This window comes from Rhinolophus sinicus, linkage group LG10, assembly GCF_036562045.2.
Source record: "Rhinolophus sinicus isolate RSC01 linkage group LG10, ASM3656204v1, whole genome shotgun sequence".
NCBI lineage: Eukaryota > Metazoa > Chordata > Mammalia > Chiroptera > Rhinolophidae > Rhinolophus > Rhinolophus sinicus.
In genome coordinates this window covers 24,498,897-24,518,770 of record NC_133759.1, presented here as the reverse complement: position 1 = coordinate 24,518,770, position 19,874 = coordinate 24,498,897, and the positions used below count along the sequence as shown (strand labels likewise).

Sequence of the window (19,874 nt, the reverse complement as noted above, 5' to 3'; positions counted from 1 at the left end):
GAGGAATGAGAGCTATCATTGTAAGCATCGGTATTGAGCAGTGCGTCAAATACAGCGATAAGTGCAAATGCAGGTGTAGGTTGTGAAAGACACAGAACTCAGTGAGTGTTAACCCCTGTGATAGAACTAGAATTTTCTTCACAGGCATTTTTTATTATTTGTCAGGAGGGTGAAGAATGTTCTGAATAAGATATAACGTGATGGGCTTTCTGGGAAATTGAGTTAGAGATCAGCGCAGTCTTCTGTAGGGTGAGAGGAGGAGGGTGGCTTTCTCAGACGCTCAAAATCTAACAACGCAGATCCCTTAATATTTGTCAATATTCAGAACGTCATTTTCTGTTTCTGCATCACTAATGTCAAAGGACTGCAGACAATTTCTCATAAATTTGCCTGTATTCTTCTCCCTCATTTCCCCTAGGTTTGTTGATAGGGTCTGGAAAAGAATGCTGGCTGTTTCCAGGGCTTTTATTAGCAAGTTTTGCCTTGCTGGTGGAACACTTTTGCTGATGTAACCAGGCCACACATTTTTTAAGTTCTCTTTAGTATTTAAATAGGCAATAGCAACAATAAAAGTTTTTATGTTGGAGTGCCTGGTACATATTGAGTGCTTACTAAATGTTTTATTATTGATTTAACCTGTATGAAATTGCTTCTGAAATAATATCTTAATCTGTAGGATAATTTAGTAAAGCAGCATTATGGGATAGAAAGATATTAAAAATATGTCCAGCTCCCTCAGGATATTTCCCACAGTCTTCCAGCTTTCAGCCTAATATAAGTTGTGGTTCTAAAGTGCTCTTGTACCTAAAGAACAAGATGTTACAACCCCGCAGAGAGATATTTGTCTGTTTGAACAATAGCCTGTGATGTGTTAGCATTTGTTCAGCGAACAGTGGGCTCTTTCTGTGTGCCAAGCACTGCATTGGACATCAGTTGAAAGAAAATACTTTCATGAGTAATTCACGGTTTGGTGAGGAGCTCCTGTGGCAAGTGTGGTAATAGAAGTAGGAATGTGATGACGGAACCTGAAAGAGGTCATGGCTTACTTACAATACAGTAGGTAAATGCATGGCAATTCTTAAAAACTCCGGGATCATGAATTTTTTTCCAGCTTCAAAAGGTGGTATTGGTGGGAGTCTAAAGAATTAGAACACGTAGGATCAACCTACCCATTTAATTCAGGAGCACTTCTCAGGTCACAGGTGGACATCACCCAAGTAGATCCTTTTTATTAAAACATTCGAGTGTAAAACATTCTCTGTCCAAAAAAATTTCACAAGATGCTTTGCAAACTCATCCTTTATTTTTCATCCAACTCTACTTTTAATGAAATAACTCCACTTAAAACACCAGAGAGTCAACTGCAAAAAAAAAAAAAAAAAATCTAATTAGAAAATGGGCAAAGGATAGGAACATTCTCTCTCATGAAAGAGGGTATCCCGATGGCAAATACGCACATGAAAAAGTGTTCAGCATCATTAGCAATTAGGGAAATGCTTTATTAAAACCACATTGAGACATAGCTACACCCTATTAGAATGTTTAAAATAAAGCATAATAATAACACTAAATGTCGACCAGGATGCAGAGAAACTGAATGACACTGCTGGTGGGGATGCAAAAGGTACAACTGCTCTAGAAAAAAATATGGCGGTTTCTTATAAAACTAAATATGAGTTTACCATACAACCCAAGAATTGCATTTGTGGGCATTTATCACAGAGAAATAAAAACTTAGGTGCACACAAAATCATTCAAATATTCATAGCAGTTTTATTTGCAATAAATAAAAGTTGAAAACGTTCCATTTGTCCTTCAGTGTGGGTAAATGGTTAAACAAACTGGCACATCCATACCATGGAACTTGACTTGGCAATAAGAAGGATGAAGCTATTGATACATGCAACAACTTAAATGGATCAAGGGAATTATGTTTAGTGAAAAGAACCATATCAAAAAGTTACATCCTGTATGATTCCATTTATATAGCATTCTTAAAATGGCAAAGTTAAGAAGGGAGGTGGATTATAACTGGCTACCCTTTAATAAAAGGGAAACACAAAGGATGTTTGCAATGTGATCAGACAAATCTACATGTGATAAAAATTGCATAGAAACGTATACATACATAAGTGCATATAAAACTGAAGATACATATATGAAAAAGGTCAAAGAACTGTATCAATGTCAATTTCCTGTGATATACTATGAGTATAGTTATGCAAGATGTTACCATTGGTGGAAACTGAGTGAAGAATATATTTGACCTGGCTGTATTATTTCTTAAAACTTCATGTGAATCTATAATTATCTCAAAATTAAAAGTTAAAAAAAAAAAGAGAGGCATTGAGGCTTAGGAAACCATAGGCTTTTAGATCAACAAAACTGTTCAAATTATAGCTCCACCGCTTACGAACTATGGGACCGTGAGCCAGTTCTTTTAACTTCTCTGCATCAGTCATTTTTCTCACTTTTATTGTGATATAATTGACATCATACAACACTGTATTAGTTTTAGGTGTAAGACATGATTGGATACGTACATGTATTGTTGAATTGAGTACCACAATAAGTTTAGTTAACATCCATCACCTCACACATAGTTACAATATCTTTAGTGTGTACAATATACTATTTCCCTCCTTGAGTTGTTTTGAGGATTAACTGGCTCGGAGTAGCCAATTAATATCTGATAGATTTTTAAGTATCATTATTATATATAAAAGCCACTTATCATTTACATTGGATCATAATTGCCTTTTCATCTTGCACTTACAGGGATAGGTACTCTGACTTCTGCAGAATTTTAATATTGTTAGGTAGTCTCTATTTCATTAGCTTCTGCTCATGTCTTTATTTCTGTCTGCTTTCATGGGATTTACTTTATTTTTTTTCGTTCCTTGGTTGGACACTGAACTTTTTAAATGTCTTTTTTCCTTTCTAAAATATGTTTTTAAACTAGATTTTTTTCTTTTTACAACGTTTTAGTCAAATCACAGATTTTGGTAATGGCAATCCAACATCTTCATTGTCATTCAGTTATAAATATAGCTATTTATTTTTCTTTAATCCAAGAGTTATTTGAAAATGTGTTTTTCAGTTTACAAACATATGATGGGTGATCTTTGTAGTCTTAATAATTATTTGAAATATGTTAAGCTTCTTTTGTGGCTTAGTGTGTGATCATTTTTATAAATGTTTCTTATATGCTTTGGAAAAAAATATGTGTTAATTGTTGAGGGTGAAGTTTTATCTTCAGTACTTTGTTACTTTGTTGTTCATATTTTCAATACTATATTTTCATCTGGTTGACCTATCAGTTACTGCAGTGAAAATGTCCCTCTTTGATTTCGTCATTTTCTCCTTATAATTCTTCCAATTTTTACTTTTTATATTTTGGCTATGTTGTTAGGTACAACAGATTCACATTGTTATATTTCCTGATGTGTTGTTTATTTCATAATAATTCAGTGATCTTCTTTATTCATTTTTGTCTTAAATGCTTTTGGACTTAAACATATATTTGATCTGATAGTAGTATAGTCATTTAAGCTATTTTTCTGTTACTGTTTACATAATATATGTGCCCAGAAATTAGAATTCTTAAGGGAAACAGTTTTCTCCCCAGGCCAGAGCCCAGGCTTTCTCTGGCAAGTGTCTTTGCCAGATCTCCATAAGGTATTATCTTTGCAAGTCCATCCATTTACTGAAAGCTGCTCAAGTGTTCTAATTTATGTAAGGGCTCTTAATTTCAACCCCTTGCCACATACAGACCTAAGGTTTTATCTTCTTTCTCCACAAAGGGTGTCAAAGTCCAAGCATCCATTTTGTTAAGACTGACTTCTTTACACACACACACACACACACACACACACACACACACTCCCTCCCTCCCTCCCTCCCTCCCTCCCTCCCTCCCTCTTCTCCAAGCCTCACCTTTGGCAGCTAGACTGTCAAGTCAGGTGCTTACTGTAGTTTTTGGTTTTCAGTTCTGACCTCTTAGGATTCACCTTACAAATTCAGCATTTTAAAGAACGTTAGTTATTGTTTCTTTAACATTTCTAGGTGCTTGGGATATGTGTATGTAGGGAGGGATATTGAGATTATCTGGTCTGGCATGAAGGGCAGTTCTTATTAGGAGTACTAATCTAGCCTGAGAATTGTACTATGTTCAGCAGTTGGAGACTACTGGATCAGTATTTCTGAGACTTCACATGAGAATTAAGTAAATCCTGATGTTTGAATGTTTGAGTGGCTGCTGGATACCCTGGTGGGATGGCAACACCCACAAAGATCTGCCATCTGTGTATCTCTGGTTCAGAGACATTTTGAACTTAGGGTACCAGAAGACTGGTCTTTAGAACACCAAGATTCTTTTACATTTCAACTTCTAAATTTGAGAACATTTATAAACAGGATATTAAATGAATAGCATTAAAATCTTATTGTTGCTTACATAAGACTTTTATAAAACAGTTTTATCAGAGTTATAAAACTGATTTGGACTTTTAGTCAAAGTTCAAAAGTGTTATAAGCCTGTTTCAAAATTATACTTAAGTGTATTGTAATAGCTATCTACAATGTCAGAGGGGTAGTAGACTTGGGAGGGGAGTTATCACTTGGTGAGGGGTATAAATGTCTAATCATTATGTTGTTTTGTACACCTCAAACTAATATAAAAAAATTAAATTAAAAAAAAATGTACCTAAGCAAAGTACAGTGGTGATCTAGCTGTCAAAGGGCAGAGGTAGGCAGCACTAGTATTACATTCAAAATATAAAATTTAAGGAAGAAAAGGTTTGTAAGTTACAACTATTACAGTTTTTCTTTAAACTAGATATGTTATTTACATATGTGCCTTAATTTATGTTTTTAAACTATGACCTTGAATATTTACTACCTTTTTATTGATTTCCCATGCTTTTTTGAATTTTATAAATGTGCAAAACCCTTAACTGGAATCCAACAAAAGTTTCCTTTGAAATTTTTGTTTTTGGAATTTTTTTTCTTTGAAATTTGCTTAGAGGTCAGAGTTAGTTTTCCTATTATGAACATTGCCACAGCACCAAAAGTAAATTCAGTCCCCAAAGCATTCATTAAGTGATAGTGTTTCATCCAAAGCAGAATGTCATGATTTTGCTATTTGGAGTTTACTTCTCTGTGCCCAGAATGAGAAGTTCTAAAATAGTGACTTTGTTTACTGATTCTTCACATGTGCTTAAGGAAAAAGTAAATATATGGTTGAACCAATGACCCTTATTATTTTGTATAATAAAAGGTATGTCAATATGTAACAACTGTCCATTTTCTTCTAGGTTACCTTCCGAACAAGAATCTACCACTGTAATATTAACAGCCAAGGTGTGATCTGCCTGGACATCCTAAAGGACAACTGGAGTCCGGCCCTAACCATTTCTAAAGTGCTCCTCTCCATCTGCTCGCTTCTTACAGATTGCAACCCTGGTGAGAGACTAAATCCAATCTTGAACTGGATCTATTCAAGACTTAAATGTCAGACCTCACTAAATTGTTTACTACCATCAGCACTGCTTCTACAATACTACAATTACTATTACCTTGACTTTAAAGTTTCATAGTACATACCTTAGTGCGTAACAGCTTTCTTTTTAAATTGGGTCTTGTCATTAGTCTTTCTAAGACCTGTTATTTGCCAAGAAGGAAAAAGCATAGTGTGATAAAAAGTAATAAAAAATCATTTTAGTTTAAGAATTGCATTCGAAGAATGTATTGCATTCTGCTGCCAAACAATAATAAAAATTTTAATTGAATAGCTGAATTTTTAATTAGATACCTACCAGAAGATGTTAATTTGAAAAATGTGGGCTATTTAAATCTGAAAACAACCAGGCAGCATCATACAGACGTGACCTTTTTGGCATCTTAATAACAGTCTATCCTTATGAGCTATTAGAACAAAAAAGCAGAATGGTTCTGAACTAGGAAATACCCCCAAAGTAGGAAAGACAAATACAACTTCCCAGGAAAACTAACGAGAGTTTATGGCCAAGCCTGTTTGGCTTGCTGGTGTGCTTAATGTTGAAAGTTCTTACTTTCTGTGTGCTCCCAGATGTGTGATTATGTGTCTGACCAGCTTCTTTTAACTAAAAGACAAAACACCTGCCAATTCTTTACATATTTGGATTTATTTTGGAAAAAACTAAAAATCCAAAGGTAGCTCTAGGGTTTTCATCGATGTTCTCAATAAGAAATTCTTCTTTGCGTTTTTAATTGGTAGTGTTAATATTTCATGAGATTCCATCTTCCATGTTCAGGAATAAATTCTATTCTCTAGATAAATGAAGTTTGAGACAAGAGAAATGACAAGTGGAATTGGGGTCTCTCTGAGGCTCCTAGCTGTTGTATAAAACATGAAGAAATTAAAAGCTTTTCAAGTTTTATATGTTTATTATTTTTCAGTAATAAAAGCTTTTTAATGAAGGAATATAAAAACAATTAAAGTGTTATATATTTAGAATATATATAACAAATTAAAGCTTTTAACACCAAAAAGAAAATATAATTGTTGTGCAAGATTATTTAAAATATTTTAATTAATTCATACTTTACCCCAGATAGTATAAAGTTCAATAATGCTACATCAATAATGCTGACAGACACTTCATTCTTCAATCTCGTTAATCCTGCATCAATCCCATTGTCTCTTTGACTGTGTGTATAACTTCATTTGGGGGTAATGTCATTAAAAGGCATTTATTTGGTGATATGAGGCCTAGACCAAGCAGTCCTCCGGGAAGTATTGGAACATGAACTGCATCTCTTTCCCTACTCCCCAAAATAGTCCTTCTGAGGTTTGCTGAAATACAGAGTGAGGAGTGCTTTTTTTTTTTTTTAAGAGAAAAATTTATTTTGAGATGCAACTTATTCAAGAAACTTTTGATGTCAAGTCATTATGCTGTACACCTTAAACTTATATACAGTATTGTTTGTTAGTTGTATCTCAATAAAACCAGGGAGGGAAGCAAAACTTTTGAGACCCTACTATTTATGAGGCACTTAGGAGCACTAGATGAATAAGAAGTCCTCACTTCTTACACATGGAATAAAGTGTAACTTCACACTTAAGAGAGAAAACTTGGTACTTACCGAGAAGCAGTCCTTACCCAGCGGTACCCAAGCCTGCCTCGTCTCCCCGTCAGCTGAAATGGGCCTGTCACCCTGAATCTGCTTGTCTGTGAGAGTCTGTTCTCTGTACAGATAGATAGCCCTGCGTGAAGGAACAGATTCATTCCACCAAAGTCTTCTCTCAGCAAAGAGATTTCTGTTCAGTAAATTTGTTTTCTTTTGCTGTGTCTCAGGAAATTGCATTTGCGTTCTGCAAAAAAATAAAAATAAAAATTACCCCAGCTAAAGCAAAAATCCCATAAATAAAATAAACAGGTTTTGAAAATAATGCTATTGATAGTAAGAATAAATCTAAAGATAATAGTGTTCCTTGAATTTCACCAAAGATAGCCTATCTGATATAAGAATGGAATATTATTTATAAAATACATGCTAACAAACTAAATGTTTATACTCTAACACATATAAGGAAGTATCCTAATTAGCACATCATTTATATGTATGTCCACACTTCCAGAGTCTTAAAAGGAGTTGTGTATCTTAAGCAAGTAAAAATGTCCGTTCTTTTGTGTAATGGATTTATTTCAGTTTTCTGATACACTTCCAATCTCTGTAGAATGTTTCCTCCTAGATTTACGTTAAACTTCAATCTAACTTATCTTCAAATTATCACAAATATAAATTTGACAGCATATGAATAAATAAGGTTTTCCTAAACTGAGCTATTTTAACACCAGAAATACTGTGAGCTCAGAGGTAGGCCTCATAAGGATGTAGATTTAACCAACTTTCAAAGGGCTTTCTCTTTTCCCTACATACATTAATTTTTTAAATCTTTTTCATACTTTTCTCATAATTTACATTTGTCTCTTTCAAGAAATTTGGGCCTATTCAGAAGCTAATGTGATGTGTTTCAGGATGGGGCCGCACATCCTTATTGCATGATATTTATAGTCAGCAGATGGAGATTTAAAAACTAGCTCCTCTGTTCGTTAGTTGTGTGACCTTGTACTGTCTCTTAACTTTCCTCAGCCTTAGTTCCTTATATAAAACGAAGGTTATCATCAGCCCTACCTACATCACAGAATTCCTGTGAGTTTAAAATGAGATGGTATATGTGAAAACCCTTTATAACAATAATAGATTCTTATTGATGTTGTTTCCCAGAGTATTTAGGACTCCTAATGGGCATAGATCAGATGGCTGATAAATACCTGTTTGGTTGAATTTAATTGAGAGAAGATAGTATTGAGTAATCTATTAACACCACCGCCTTTGCGCTGACACTCTTGGATTTTATAATCTGAAAAAAGCCTAATTCTGAATTGGTAGTGCCTATTGTATTACCTCTTAGGAAGGATTGTCTCTCAGGAGGCAAATGTCCAACATTTATCAGCCAGTCGATGGGTACCCCAGTGATTATCATTCTGTTCCCACTGCAGTGGTTTGGTGGGTCTCACTGCTGGCCTTCATAGGGCTAGTCACACTTCCCAGTGGTGTTTACAGAGCCTGGGACAGAATTCCTGTTGGTCAGACATTACCCAGCTACCAGAGTTTGTCTGTGATATACTGATGGCGATCAGAGTGGCAGCAGAAAGGCACGGAGGAGGACATGCTCAAAAGGTTAACACCAGGCTCCCAGAGTCTGTAAATTTCGTCCTGCTTGGTAAACCAGATTTAATGTACAAGTATGAATGGCTGAAGTTTAGAGTACTAATCAAATGTCCATTTTTCATGGAATGCTCTTATTTGTAAGTATTCTCAGGCACACAAAATTTAAGCTCTGTTCCGTTTGATTTCACATTTTGAAATTTGTTTTTACTGTTTTGTGGGTTTTTTAAACTCTAAGATGTTTTATCATATCCTTTAAAATGCACCTATATTATTTAAAATGCACCTATATTATGGCCTTCAGACGTATAAATGGGTATTTTCTCTCATACAAAATGAACTATCCTGAGAACACTGACAGTTGTGACATAAAACAAGGAAGTCAACATTTTTCCTGTGCCAGATGCTTTATTTTACAGAGTATGTGCAGAAATATTTCTAACCTTTTCTTCCCCTTCTTTTTCTGAAAAGTATATAAAGCTGCATATCATCTGGCATTATTTTACTAATCTTAGTTCTACTTTCCTACTCTACTACTGTTGCTTTCTAAAGTGTTACGAGCTTCTTTCATTCTAAATATAATTCTGACACTGTTACCATTAAAAACTTTCCCCAAAACATATTATTATGATAATTGGAAATTTGAAAACCAAGCGTTTGGTATTGAGGAATTATTGCCAGAAATTTTTAGGCATAATAAAATGGAATTTTGATTATGAATTTTTCACATGTCCTTACCTTTTAGAGATACATACTGAACTATTTGCAAATGAAATTCTTTGATTCCAGGATTTGCTTCAAAGTAATCCAGAAGGACTAGAAGTGGGTAGGGATGTGGAAGATACCATATTGACCATTATATGAGGTGTGATCAAAAACTAAGGTGAATGTTTAAATTAAATTATATATATATATATTACAGTAAAAGACACATTGCCATTAATCTCCCTCACTTCAAAAACAATTATCCCATCGTTCTTGCCACTTTCTGAAGCAGTTCTGGAAGTCCTCTTTCATGAGTGTCTTTAATTGCGCTGTGATGGCTGCCTCTCTGTGCTGAATTGATTTGAAACGTTTACTTTTCACGGTCCTTTTGACTTTGGGGAAGAGCCAGAAGTTACATGGTGCCAGATCCAGTGAATAAGGATGCGGACACACTGTAATGTTTTTATTTGACAGAAATTGCTGTACCAGAAGCGATGTGTGACACGGTGAATGCTGCTGCCGAGTGCCATCCAATGGAAAGGCAGGGATCTTCAATACGGAAAGTGGCGCATGGAACCTTAGGAACAGTGTGACAAGTTTCCACTTGTTTGGTGCAGTCGGTTGTGAGCTAAGGTTGAGAGAAGGTGTGCTTTAAAGGGTGCCGTAAATCATCTTCCGCTCAGTGTCACACATCGCTTCTGGTATATGGCAATTTCTGTCAAATAAAAACATCTAACATAAGTTAGATGTGTCCTCATCTAACTTATTCACCAGATCTGGCACCGTGTGACTTCTGGCTCTTCCCAAAAGTCAGAATGATTCAGGACATCGAGGCAGCCCCAACAGCGCAACTAAAGACATTCACCAAAAAGCACTTCCCGAAGTGCTTCAGAAAGTGGCAAGAACAGTGTGGGATTAGTGTGTTCAAAGACAGGGGGAGTATTATGAGGGGAATTAATGGCAGTGTATCTTTTACTGTAATAATTTTATTTAAACATTTACCATATTGTTTGATCACGCCTTATAATTGTTGAATCTTAGTGGTGAGTACATCGGGGTTCGTTATGCTATTCTGTCTACTTTTGAATATGTTCCAAATTTTCTATAATAAAGGGGTGTTTTTTAATTGCCAAAGATAAGACATACCAGCAGTGTAATCTATATAAAAGTTATGTGATTTGGTTCTTTTGCTCTGTGGAGGAATTTTTTGCGCTCTGACCCTCACCCTGTGTATTTCATTCCCCTGTCATCTGCCTTCAGACTATAGGCTGCCTTGTGATGCAGCCTGGGTCTCAGGGTTCTACATTCATAAACAACCGTGGAGTCTTTGTCCTCCACTCTTTAAACAGTCAGAACTGTACAGGCCAGGTCAAACGGAAATGCTCTAGTAAGCATATCCACCAAACACCAACACTCGGAATGGACGAGCTCTTCCCTCTCTCCCTATTGCCTTCCAAATAAAAATCAAGCGTCAGTTACTCCCAGTGTTAGATTCGTGCAGAACTTTATTAGAACAACAAATAGAGCTAAGAATGGCAGCTAATTAACCTCAGCCGTACAGTGATTAAGCTGAGGGTGAGCACAGCTGCAGCTTCATTGGCAAGAGCTTTGTTCTTCTCAAATGGACGAGCAAATGGAGAGAGGAGTTTGCTCCCAGTGACACTTTCATAGTGTTAAAAGGTTGGAAAATGCCTCCTTCCTCATCCTCCAGCAGCACAGCCCTTTGTTTCAGATCTCTTATGGCCTGTTTTGTTGTTTGGTTTTTTGTGTGTGTGTTTTTTTAAACAATTAATGCAGTCCTTATCCGTAAATTGTCCTTAATTTTGATTGTCATTAATTGCTTGTCTTTAACCTGATTATGATTAGATACTAAATTGTGTTACTAAATATTAAAATTTTATAATTGATTGTGACTACTAGGGAGTAGGGGCCATAAAATAGCGTTAATTATTTCAGCACAAGTATATTTATATAGATTATTTACGCCAAGTTTCTGAGCTGTTGGACTGATGAATGAAGGGTGCACAACTGGAATTTAAGAGGAGTGCATTGCTTCCTCCAGGAGCACAACCTTGCTTCTACATAGCCTATTCCAATACACTTGAGAGCTGGCAAAGAACAATTGCTTTAACTGAAAAGCTGTAAAAATGATAAGCCTACCTGTTTTCAAAGCAAGCTGTCTTAGCAGGAATGTAAAAAAATTTTTTTTACAAATGATGTTACAGGTGACGACACAGACATCAGGTTTCTTCTGATGCCACATAGTGAAATAAGTAAAACGGTTCCTCTCTGAGTCAGAGTTGCCAGGAAAGGATTGGTGGCTTCTGTTTGTGGGTGAGAGATGATTCCATGACAAAGCGAGTGTCCTAATCAGCCCTTGGTATTTGTGCTCTGTGTGGGCAAGTCTGTTTAACATAAGCATCAGTTTTGATATCTTTCCTGAACATCCAGTTGCCTCGTTTAAAAAGAACAGTAGCTGTTTGTTATTTTTTAATAGATCATTGACCAGAAATGCTGACTACAAAAATTTGTTACTTTCATAGATAAATATATCTCCTTGGTAGGTTTGATTCTTTCACAGATGGTAAAAACTAGACTTTATTATGTTTGCTGATACATGAGATGCATTTCAAATGTGCCTGTAAAAAAGTTCACCCTCATATCTCACCTAAAGGAAAGGGCCATTGGAGAAATTGCTCCCATTTGGTAAAGGAGAAAATATAACCTTGTGTTTGTCATCTTCATATTTCTTTTTCTCACTTCTGTTTCCTTACCTCTGACCCAGGGAATAGCTGTGAACCATGAAATAGCTGCGCTACCAGCATTCTTAAAGCAGGAGGATGAATCCCTGTGGTGGCAAGCTGTAATTCCTTTTCCATTTCTTTCTGATCATTGCAAAATTGTCTACTCATCCTTTGTAGGATTCTGATTGGTGTGTCCTCATGTACATACAGTAAGATCTCACCAATTCAATGTAATTAAGAGAAGGTCAGCCTGATTAGTAATTTTTTATTGAATTGTAGGCAATTTTAAATGTTTGAAGACCTAGTACTTTTAAGCACATATAGGATATAGTAGTGAAATGTTTAAACTAGATGGCCGGTCGACTCTGATTTACCAAAGAAATGGATATAGTGGGTTTTTTCAAATTCACAAAAATAGAGAAAATAATCATAATGAACCCTAATGTATCCCTCACCCACCTTCAAAACTTACCTTTATTTAGGGTTTAGGGATTTTGACAGATTATCAAGGACTGTTTTTAGACAGGCTCAACATTTACAGGTAATATTGCTTGATACCATTAATTTTCATAGCAACCTTTTTTTTTTTTTTTTTGGTAAGACACTAGTCAATATTTTAATAAATGTGTAATTGGAATACTAGGAGTAATCAGTGCAAACAAATATTTGAAGGAAATAGTGCCTAAAAATATTCCAAGTTTGATCAAACAGAGTGTAACCTACATATTCAAGATCAGCAAACACCAAGCAAATACAAAGCAAACTGCAAATAGAAAGATCATGGTCAAATTTAAGAATATAATTAATAAAGAGAAAACTATTAAGAGCAACAGGAGAAAAATATACAATGTTAATACAGAAAGGTGAATTTTCTTTTTTTTTTTCCTTTTTTTTTAATTTATTGGGGTGATAATTGTTAGTAAAATTACATAGATTTCAGGTGTACAATTCTGTATCACATCATCTATAAATCCCATTGTGTGTTCCACCACCCAGAGTCAGTTCTCCTTCCATCACCATATATTTGTGGTGTATTTTAACTTTAGCCGTGTTGAGGGTTCCTTGCCTGCAGAGAATGTGATCTTTCATTGGATTCACATTCAAAATATTGTGGCTAGCTTAGAGTTGGGATTAATCATATCTGAGTTTAAAATTGTGTCCAATTTGTTAAGTTTTTAAGTGAAAGGTTACTGTTTGAAGAGAGGTTTTTGTTTGTTTGCTTGTTTAAATCTCCGGAAGGGGGTTTAAAGTTGTAGTTATTGTAACTAGGCAAAGAAACCTTTGATTTATATGTGAAAATGGCATTTGGGGAACTCAGGCCATGTGTATATTCATAGTTTTCATGGTAGAGGGGAGGATGTCTTAAGGTGGGGGGGGAAGTGTTCTAGTTCTACTCCTTGATGATGTATCTATGTTGGCTTTTTCTTTTTTTGCAAAATGGAAATAGCTTTATTGTTTTTTCTCATAAAAATAGCACATGCTTATTAAATTTTTCTTAAATTAACTATCCTTTAAAAATAAGTATTTAATTTTAATTTGAGGCTCTTTGCTCTGCAAACTCATATTTAGTGGGACTCTGCAAAGTATATTTGTCACTTAAGTTTGTCTCAGTATATTCTTAGTGTAAGTTTAGACACACTGACCTCAACTTTTAGCCTGGGCTTTGATCTGTTTCTCTTTTGCATTTCCCTATGCATTGCTTCTTAATTTATATAAATCTAGACATGGATTAGCTGTTGCTACAAATTTTCTGTTATAAAATCTATTGCTGCCCTCACGATAATAACCTCTAATATATTGGTTTGGAAGTTGATCTCTTTAAAAAGCTACTGTATATATTAACTTATGATGAAAACTTTCTTCAATTTACTTTTTAGAAAATGTCATTTTGGGGTTTCTGTTTTTAGAAATCACCAATGATCTTTTGTTGTTCTTAAGAGAAACACTAAGAAGGAAAAGATAGTGGTCTAGATCAGTACTTATAAATTTCTATACTCTCCCAAAACTGAAGTCTTCCTCCACTAAAATCAATTAATACATGTCTTTCTTAGTGTTAAAATTTAGTAAATTGTATTTGAGTTGTTTTTCTCCCCCTGTATTATCTTCACATCTTTGTCATCTGGTGTTCCTTAGGGAATTGGGGAATGCTGTTGAAGCTACCCCTTCTGTCATTGTCAGTGAAAGGCTCTGTAAATACAAATAAATTTAAAAGTGAAGCAGACCCTCAATTTAAATAAGCACCATTTTTTACTGGCATGGGAATGTGTCTTTTACTCAGAACTATTTCAGCAAGAAATAACTCAAAAACTGCCTTTCCCATAGTTGAGGAATTTCTGAAGAGTCACGAACATTTAGTATAGATTTTAATAACCTTTTTATTTATTATTTCTTAAATGGAGATAATTAAAAGATAACAAAGATTACAGTGGTGAAAAAGGACTCAGATTAATTCTCCTCATGCTAAAGTAAAAAGGGCTTTCTTAAATGATAAGGAAAGAATTACATAAGAATTGCGTGTTTTTAGGTCAAGGGTCTTTCTTATTCCCCTAGATAACCTCTCCCAGTGGTTTTTTTGTTTGTTTGTTTGTTTTTCATTTTTTACGTTAAGGACCAGTAATAAGTTTGTCACTCTTTTCAATTAGTCCTCTTTCCTTCTCTAGTCACATTTTATTGTTTCATTTTGGCCATCAGGTAGCACAGCACTAATTTAATGCTTAGTCACAATAACTACCTTAATCCTTATAATTAGTATACATGCTAATGGCACATGTTTCTTTCCTAGTACCCATGCTTTTATTATGATGTAGATTATTCTATTATAATTATTTTATTAAGGATGTATATTTTATTGCAAATCATTTGACTCGTGTTTGGCAACGTGAGGCATGTAAATAAGAAATTAAATGTTTTGCCTGGGGTAGGGTCAGGGAGAAGTACCCAGCCCCTCACCATTTGGGTTTATTTACAGCTTCTGTCAGTAGAGACATAACTGTGTCAGGGTTTGCTGAACTGTTGCGTTCCAACAACAACACTTATTTTTCCTGTGTCTGTTGTCCAGCTGTTCTGTAGTCTCTTAGTCTCTACACAAACAGCAAGATTTTAGTTGTTACTCCTGGGCAGGGAGATTTGCCACGGGTGTCTTTTCTACCACATAAAATATGTAGAAATGACGAGATTATGAAGCACCTGACTATGGTCTGTGTAATTCTCTTAGATCTTCACAACATGCCACTTTTGAAACAATAAGTGTTATTTCTTTGTTGGTTAATTTATTTTGCAATTTAGACTTCTGTCCCTATTCCATCCATATCTATAATGTGGTGGTTTGTTACTACTATAGACTTGTTATTGGTAAATAGAATCATTCTAATGATATTTATTGTCAGAAACACGTGTACCTCATTTATAAATAACATAGCGTGGATTTCATGTTATGTAAGTTTAAAAAGTGAATACATTTTTAAAGTTTGATAACAGCATAAAACACCCCTCCAGGATGTTGACTGCCCACTCTGAACTCAGAAGGATCCCTCAGCATCAGTGTAGAGACAATGGTACCTGATCTCTTTTCTGTCTCAGCACTGTTCCCTATGTGGCTGTCACATTCCCCTTTCAGATGACCTTTCAGGGAGACCACCTTGTAAGACCACTGACGCCACCCATACAGCACTGAGGAGGCCCCTCTGTGCCCACACTGGCTTTGAAAGAATCTTTTTGCCCAGAGGATTTGTTAATGGTGCTGTTCTGTGCTATGTTAGGAGTTGTCTGATGTCCTCAGGGACCAGGTGTGAAAACTGGAGAGAAGAGTGATGCTCTTAAGATGAAGTGCTGAACTCTCTCCTCTGCCTGCAAATAGAAAGAGCAAAAGCAGTGGGAACCCCTGGGTTTTTGCTTACGTTCTCACATCAGCTTGTTCATAGTTGTCTTCTAAAAACTCCCTTTTTCAGGAACCCTGTAGAAAACGCAATTAAGAGAAAGACAATGAACCACATCAGAGGTTATCAGTAAAATATTATAACCCACATCATCTTTTGAAAGAGACAGGTACTGAAAGGATCTTCTTGCAAAGATGTTCTCAGCCTTTTGTGACCATGCAGTGCCTTCTTCCGCATTGTTGACCTGTCCCTCTTAGCCCAGGGACTCTGCCCTGGACTTCCTGTAGCTTATACTATAAAATCAGTTCATCTGTGGTATGTGTTTTCAGGGTACAACTCCACCTTCATCCCCGGTTCCGATTAGACTCCTCAGGCACGAAGTGTAGCCCTGTCCTCCATAAGAACCACTGAGCTGGTGCCAAAGGCAAGGTGACGTGCTCGGCACACGTGTCTGTAGGACAGAGCTTTGGGGGTGTGTATCCTTGTTATTCCTTCTCCAGTCTCCCTTTTCCTATTAGCCATTCTCTTCTGTTTTATCTATAGCTCAGCCTCTCATTTTTTCTGCTGCTGCTTTTTATTATCCTTATTGGTCACCTCCTGCTCTCCCTAGTAACTCTTATCTTCTTTTAACTTTTTCTCACCCAGCAAAATGTGTTGTTTTTTTTTTTAAAGAAGGAAATCCAAACTATCTTTTTTATTTATTTTTATTTTAAGAGAGCTTTCTTTATTATTTCTATAACCATATGATGTAGCTTCTAGCGTCTGTTGGCCTAGTATGACCTGGGAATATTCCATTTCACTTTGTGTGCCCAGTGATGACCCTTGGTCTTCCGGTGTGCCAGGGCAGGAATGGCCCCATCAACTCTCAAGGGGTGTGGTGTCAGCTCTGGACATGTGGCTGGAACTGTGAGCAATATTGAGGTGTTGCCATTCTCGGCAAATCCGTACCTTCTTAATGCCTCTTTTGTCCTGTGCTCAGTAAGTAACGTTGCACATAACACAATAGTCTCGTTTTGATGTTCTGAACCTTTGTCCTGTGTATGGATGGCAGGGTTTGAAATTAAAACATTGGTGTTAGGTCCTAGTGTAAGGTGGTTTCTATTGTTTAGCTCTAAGCTGTTGTCCGGATCGTCACTGCATTTACGCCTGACTTCTCTGAGTGACGGTGACACACTTTTCATGCCTCTTTTCAGCAAACCCAGTGATTCCCCGTGCTAGACTCACCTATGTCAAATAGATGTGAGAGCAGTGAAGGTTCTACTTCGCCATGTGAAAAAGGATTAAGTCAAGGGAGCCAGATTATACTCGGTTTTGAAGATGTCAGAAAACTAGAAAGTTGCCTTGTTTTCTACTCATTAGATGAATCAGTGCCCTCAGTTGTGTATTAAAGACAGTACTTCTGACCCTGACTGTCTTGCAGCATTATTATACAGTGGTGTGAGTAGACGTCTGTAAACACTTTCAAGGCTCTGAGTATCATTATATGGAACGTATTCAACAGAAAGCCCATATTAGCTCTGTGAGGTGTGGTGACCTGACCTGTGAGATGTCTAAAAAAGCAATATAATTTCTTGCATACAATTTATAAGTGGCTTCTTCGTAGTTTTGTGAGTTTAGAGTTTTATATGCGACAAAATTTACTTTCTAGAAGGAGAAATAATCAGAAGAATGAATTGTAAGTCATACTTGACTTAATGATCTCAATTTGCTTCAGGCTTATCTTTATTATCTAGATCACTTAAATGTTTAGCATTATCCTCTGTCATCTGTAAAATGAAGTGTAACTCTGCTTCTTTCTTCTCTGCACCCATAATGCACAAACTCTGTGCTCTCCTGCAACCCCATCTGGCCAAAGAACTCCCAGGAAACTTTGCCTTATTTTAAGCCCGAGCGTTTTTTAACGTTTGCTCCCACTGCTAGTGTTCCTCTGCTCTTTCCTGTATATGCCTCAGTCCTAAACACAAATTAAAATATGTCAGGATATTATACTAGGTGACAAACTCCTGATGATCAGAGACTGTCTAATTGCAGTAGAAGTGAAACCTAGCTATTTGTAGCAAACTTCAAGTAAATTTAATTACTATACTAGGTGTACTTTATTATCTGGATTCTTTATAATGATTTTAAATACATCAGAAGGAACTTCTGCTTCTGGCCATGAAGAAATAATAGGAGCCATATAGACACTCCTACCTTAAACAACTAGAAAACTGGACATTAGACACCAGGCAGCCCAGGACTGTGATCCCTGAGAAGAGAGAGGCAAATGAAGTGAACCCTAAGATTGCCCCAGCTTACTGCCTACCTAATGGCAATTTCCAGGCTGCCATGAAAGGAGGGAAAAACCAAACAGAATCTAGCAGTTTTATTGAGTTGTGGGGATAGAGACAGGAGTTTGGGAAGACCAAGGTGGCTTATGTTTGTGGGGCAGAGACCCAGAGAACTGCACAGAGAGAAAGTTACAGAGATCTGAAAAGGGATTCACTTGAGTCTTTGGCTAACTTTGAATCTGTACGTCAGAAGAAACCACCTGGGGCCTGGGAAAGGAAATAGAATGAATAATATTCGGAGCTCACATGAGACTCTATGAGTGGAAAGGTCTCACAATAAAAAGGAAATCATGTAGTCCTCAGATGATGCTGTTTCAATAGTAGGGGTAAATTAGCTCTGCACTAAAGGAGGTTACTCTGCACCTGTCCTAACAAAGTTTAAAGGCAAGCTTGAAGGGTCAGACTTTTCCTAAATAATACATGCTAAACCAAAGTGCAACATTCTTTAAGGAACTACAACAAATTCCAAGACCCAGCAATGTAAAATTCATAGTGTTGTACATCCACTAAAATATTACTGGGCATTTTTAAAGCAGGAAAATAGGACTCATAACCAGCAGAAAAATTAATCCATAGAACCAGAAATGACAGAGATGATGGAATTAGTAGACAGGAATGCTAACACAGCTATTATAAATAAACTTCATATGCTTAAGAAGGTAAAGGAAAACACAAACATGATGAAGAGAAAAACGAAATATTAAAAAGATGCAAACAAAAGTTCTAGAGGTATAAAAAGACAATATCAGACATGAAAGGTGCATTGGATGGGAGTAACAGCAGATTAGATAAAGTAGAAAAAAGGATCAGTGAAGTTGCACATAGTAATCAAAACTATCCATAATAAAGCAAGAGAAATGAAAGCCTAAAAAAAAAAAGCAAATGAACAGAGCTTCAGTGAGCTGTGGGACAACGTCAAGCTATCTAGCATACTTGTCACTGGAGTCCCAGAAAAGGGAGTCAGGAAAGAAAAATTATTTGAAAACAATAATAGGAAGAAGTTCCAGTAACAGGGACTGTATTTGCCCTTCCACCTGAAACAACCAAAAGACAGACAGAATATTTTAAACAATGGTTTTCAGAACACTGCACTCAGGCAGCAAAGGACAGTGATCCCTAATGCATGGGAAACAAATGAAGTGAACCCTAGATTACTGCCCTGTGATGGAGATCAACACATGTATTCAAGGAAACTACTCAAGTCTGGGGAAAGAACTGTTTTGTTCACCTCCTTTTTGCCATATTGGTAAGGGATGGAGTCCCACCCTAGGGTTATGGGAAGCAGCCAAACACACAACACCTAGCACTGGACAGATGAAATGGGTAATAGTTTATTAGTCCCATGTATTCTTAGCTGGGGGTTGGGAGGGAAGACATCACACATCAGGGCTGTGTGGGGATTATAGTCAGGAACAGAGTTAACAAGCAGGTGTCGTGGGAGGCAGGCGTTGTAGTCTTGAGAGGGTAGTGGAATACTCCCTGGTTCCTATAGGAGGATGTGATTG

At 36.4% G+C, this 19,874-nt stretch overlaps 1 protein-coding gene across 2 annotated transcripts in view; it reads left to right on the top strand.

The window, feature by feature from the left end:
- Positions 1-19,874, top strand: part of UBE2E2 (ubiquitin conjugating enzyme E2 E2) — a 292,593-nt gene that overhangs the window by 247,643 nt on the left and 25,076 nt on the right. For both annotated transcript variants that reach the window (XM_074312784.1, XM_074312785.1), the window contains exon 5: positions 5,316-5,463. In XM_074312784.1, coding sequence (XP_074168885.1) covers positions 5,316-5,463 — 148 coding nt within the window. The remainder of the gene's footprint in view (positions 1-5,315; positions 5,464-19,874) is intronic.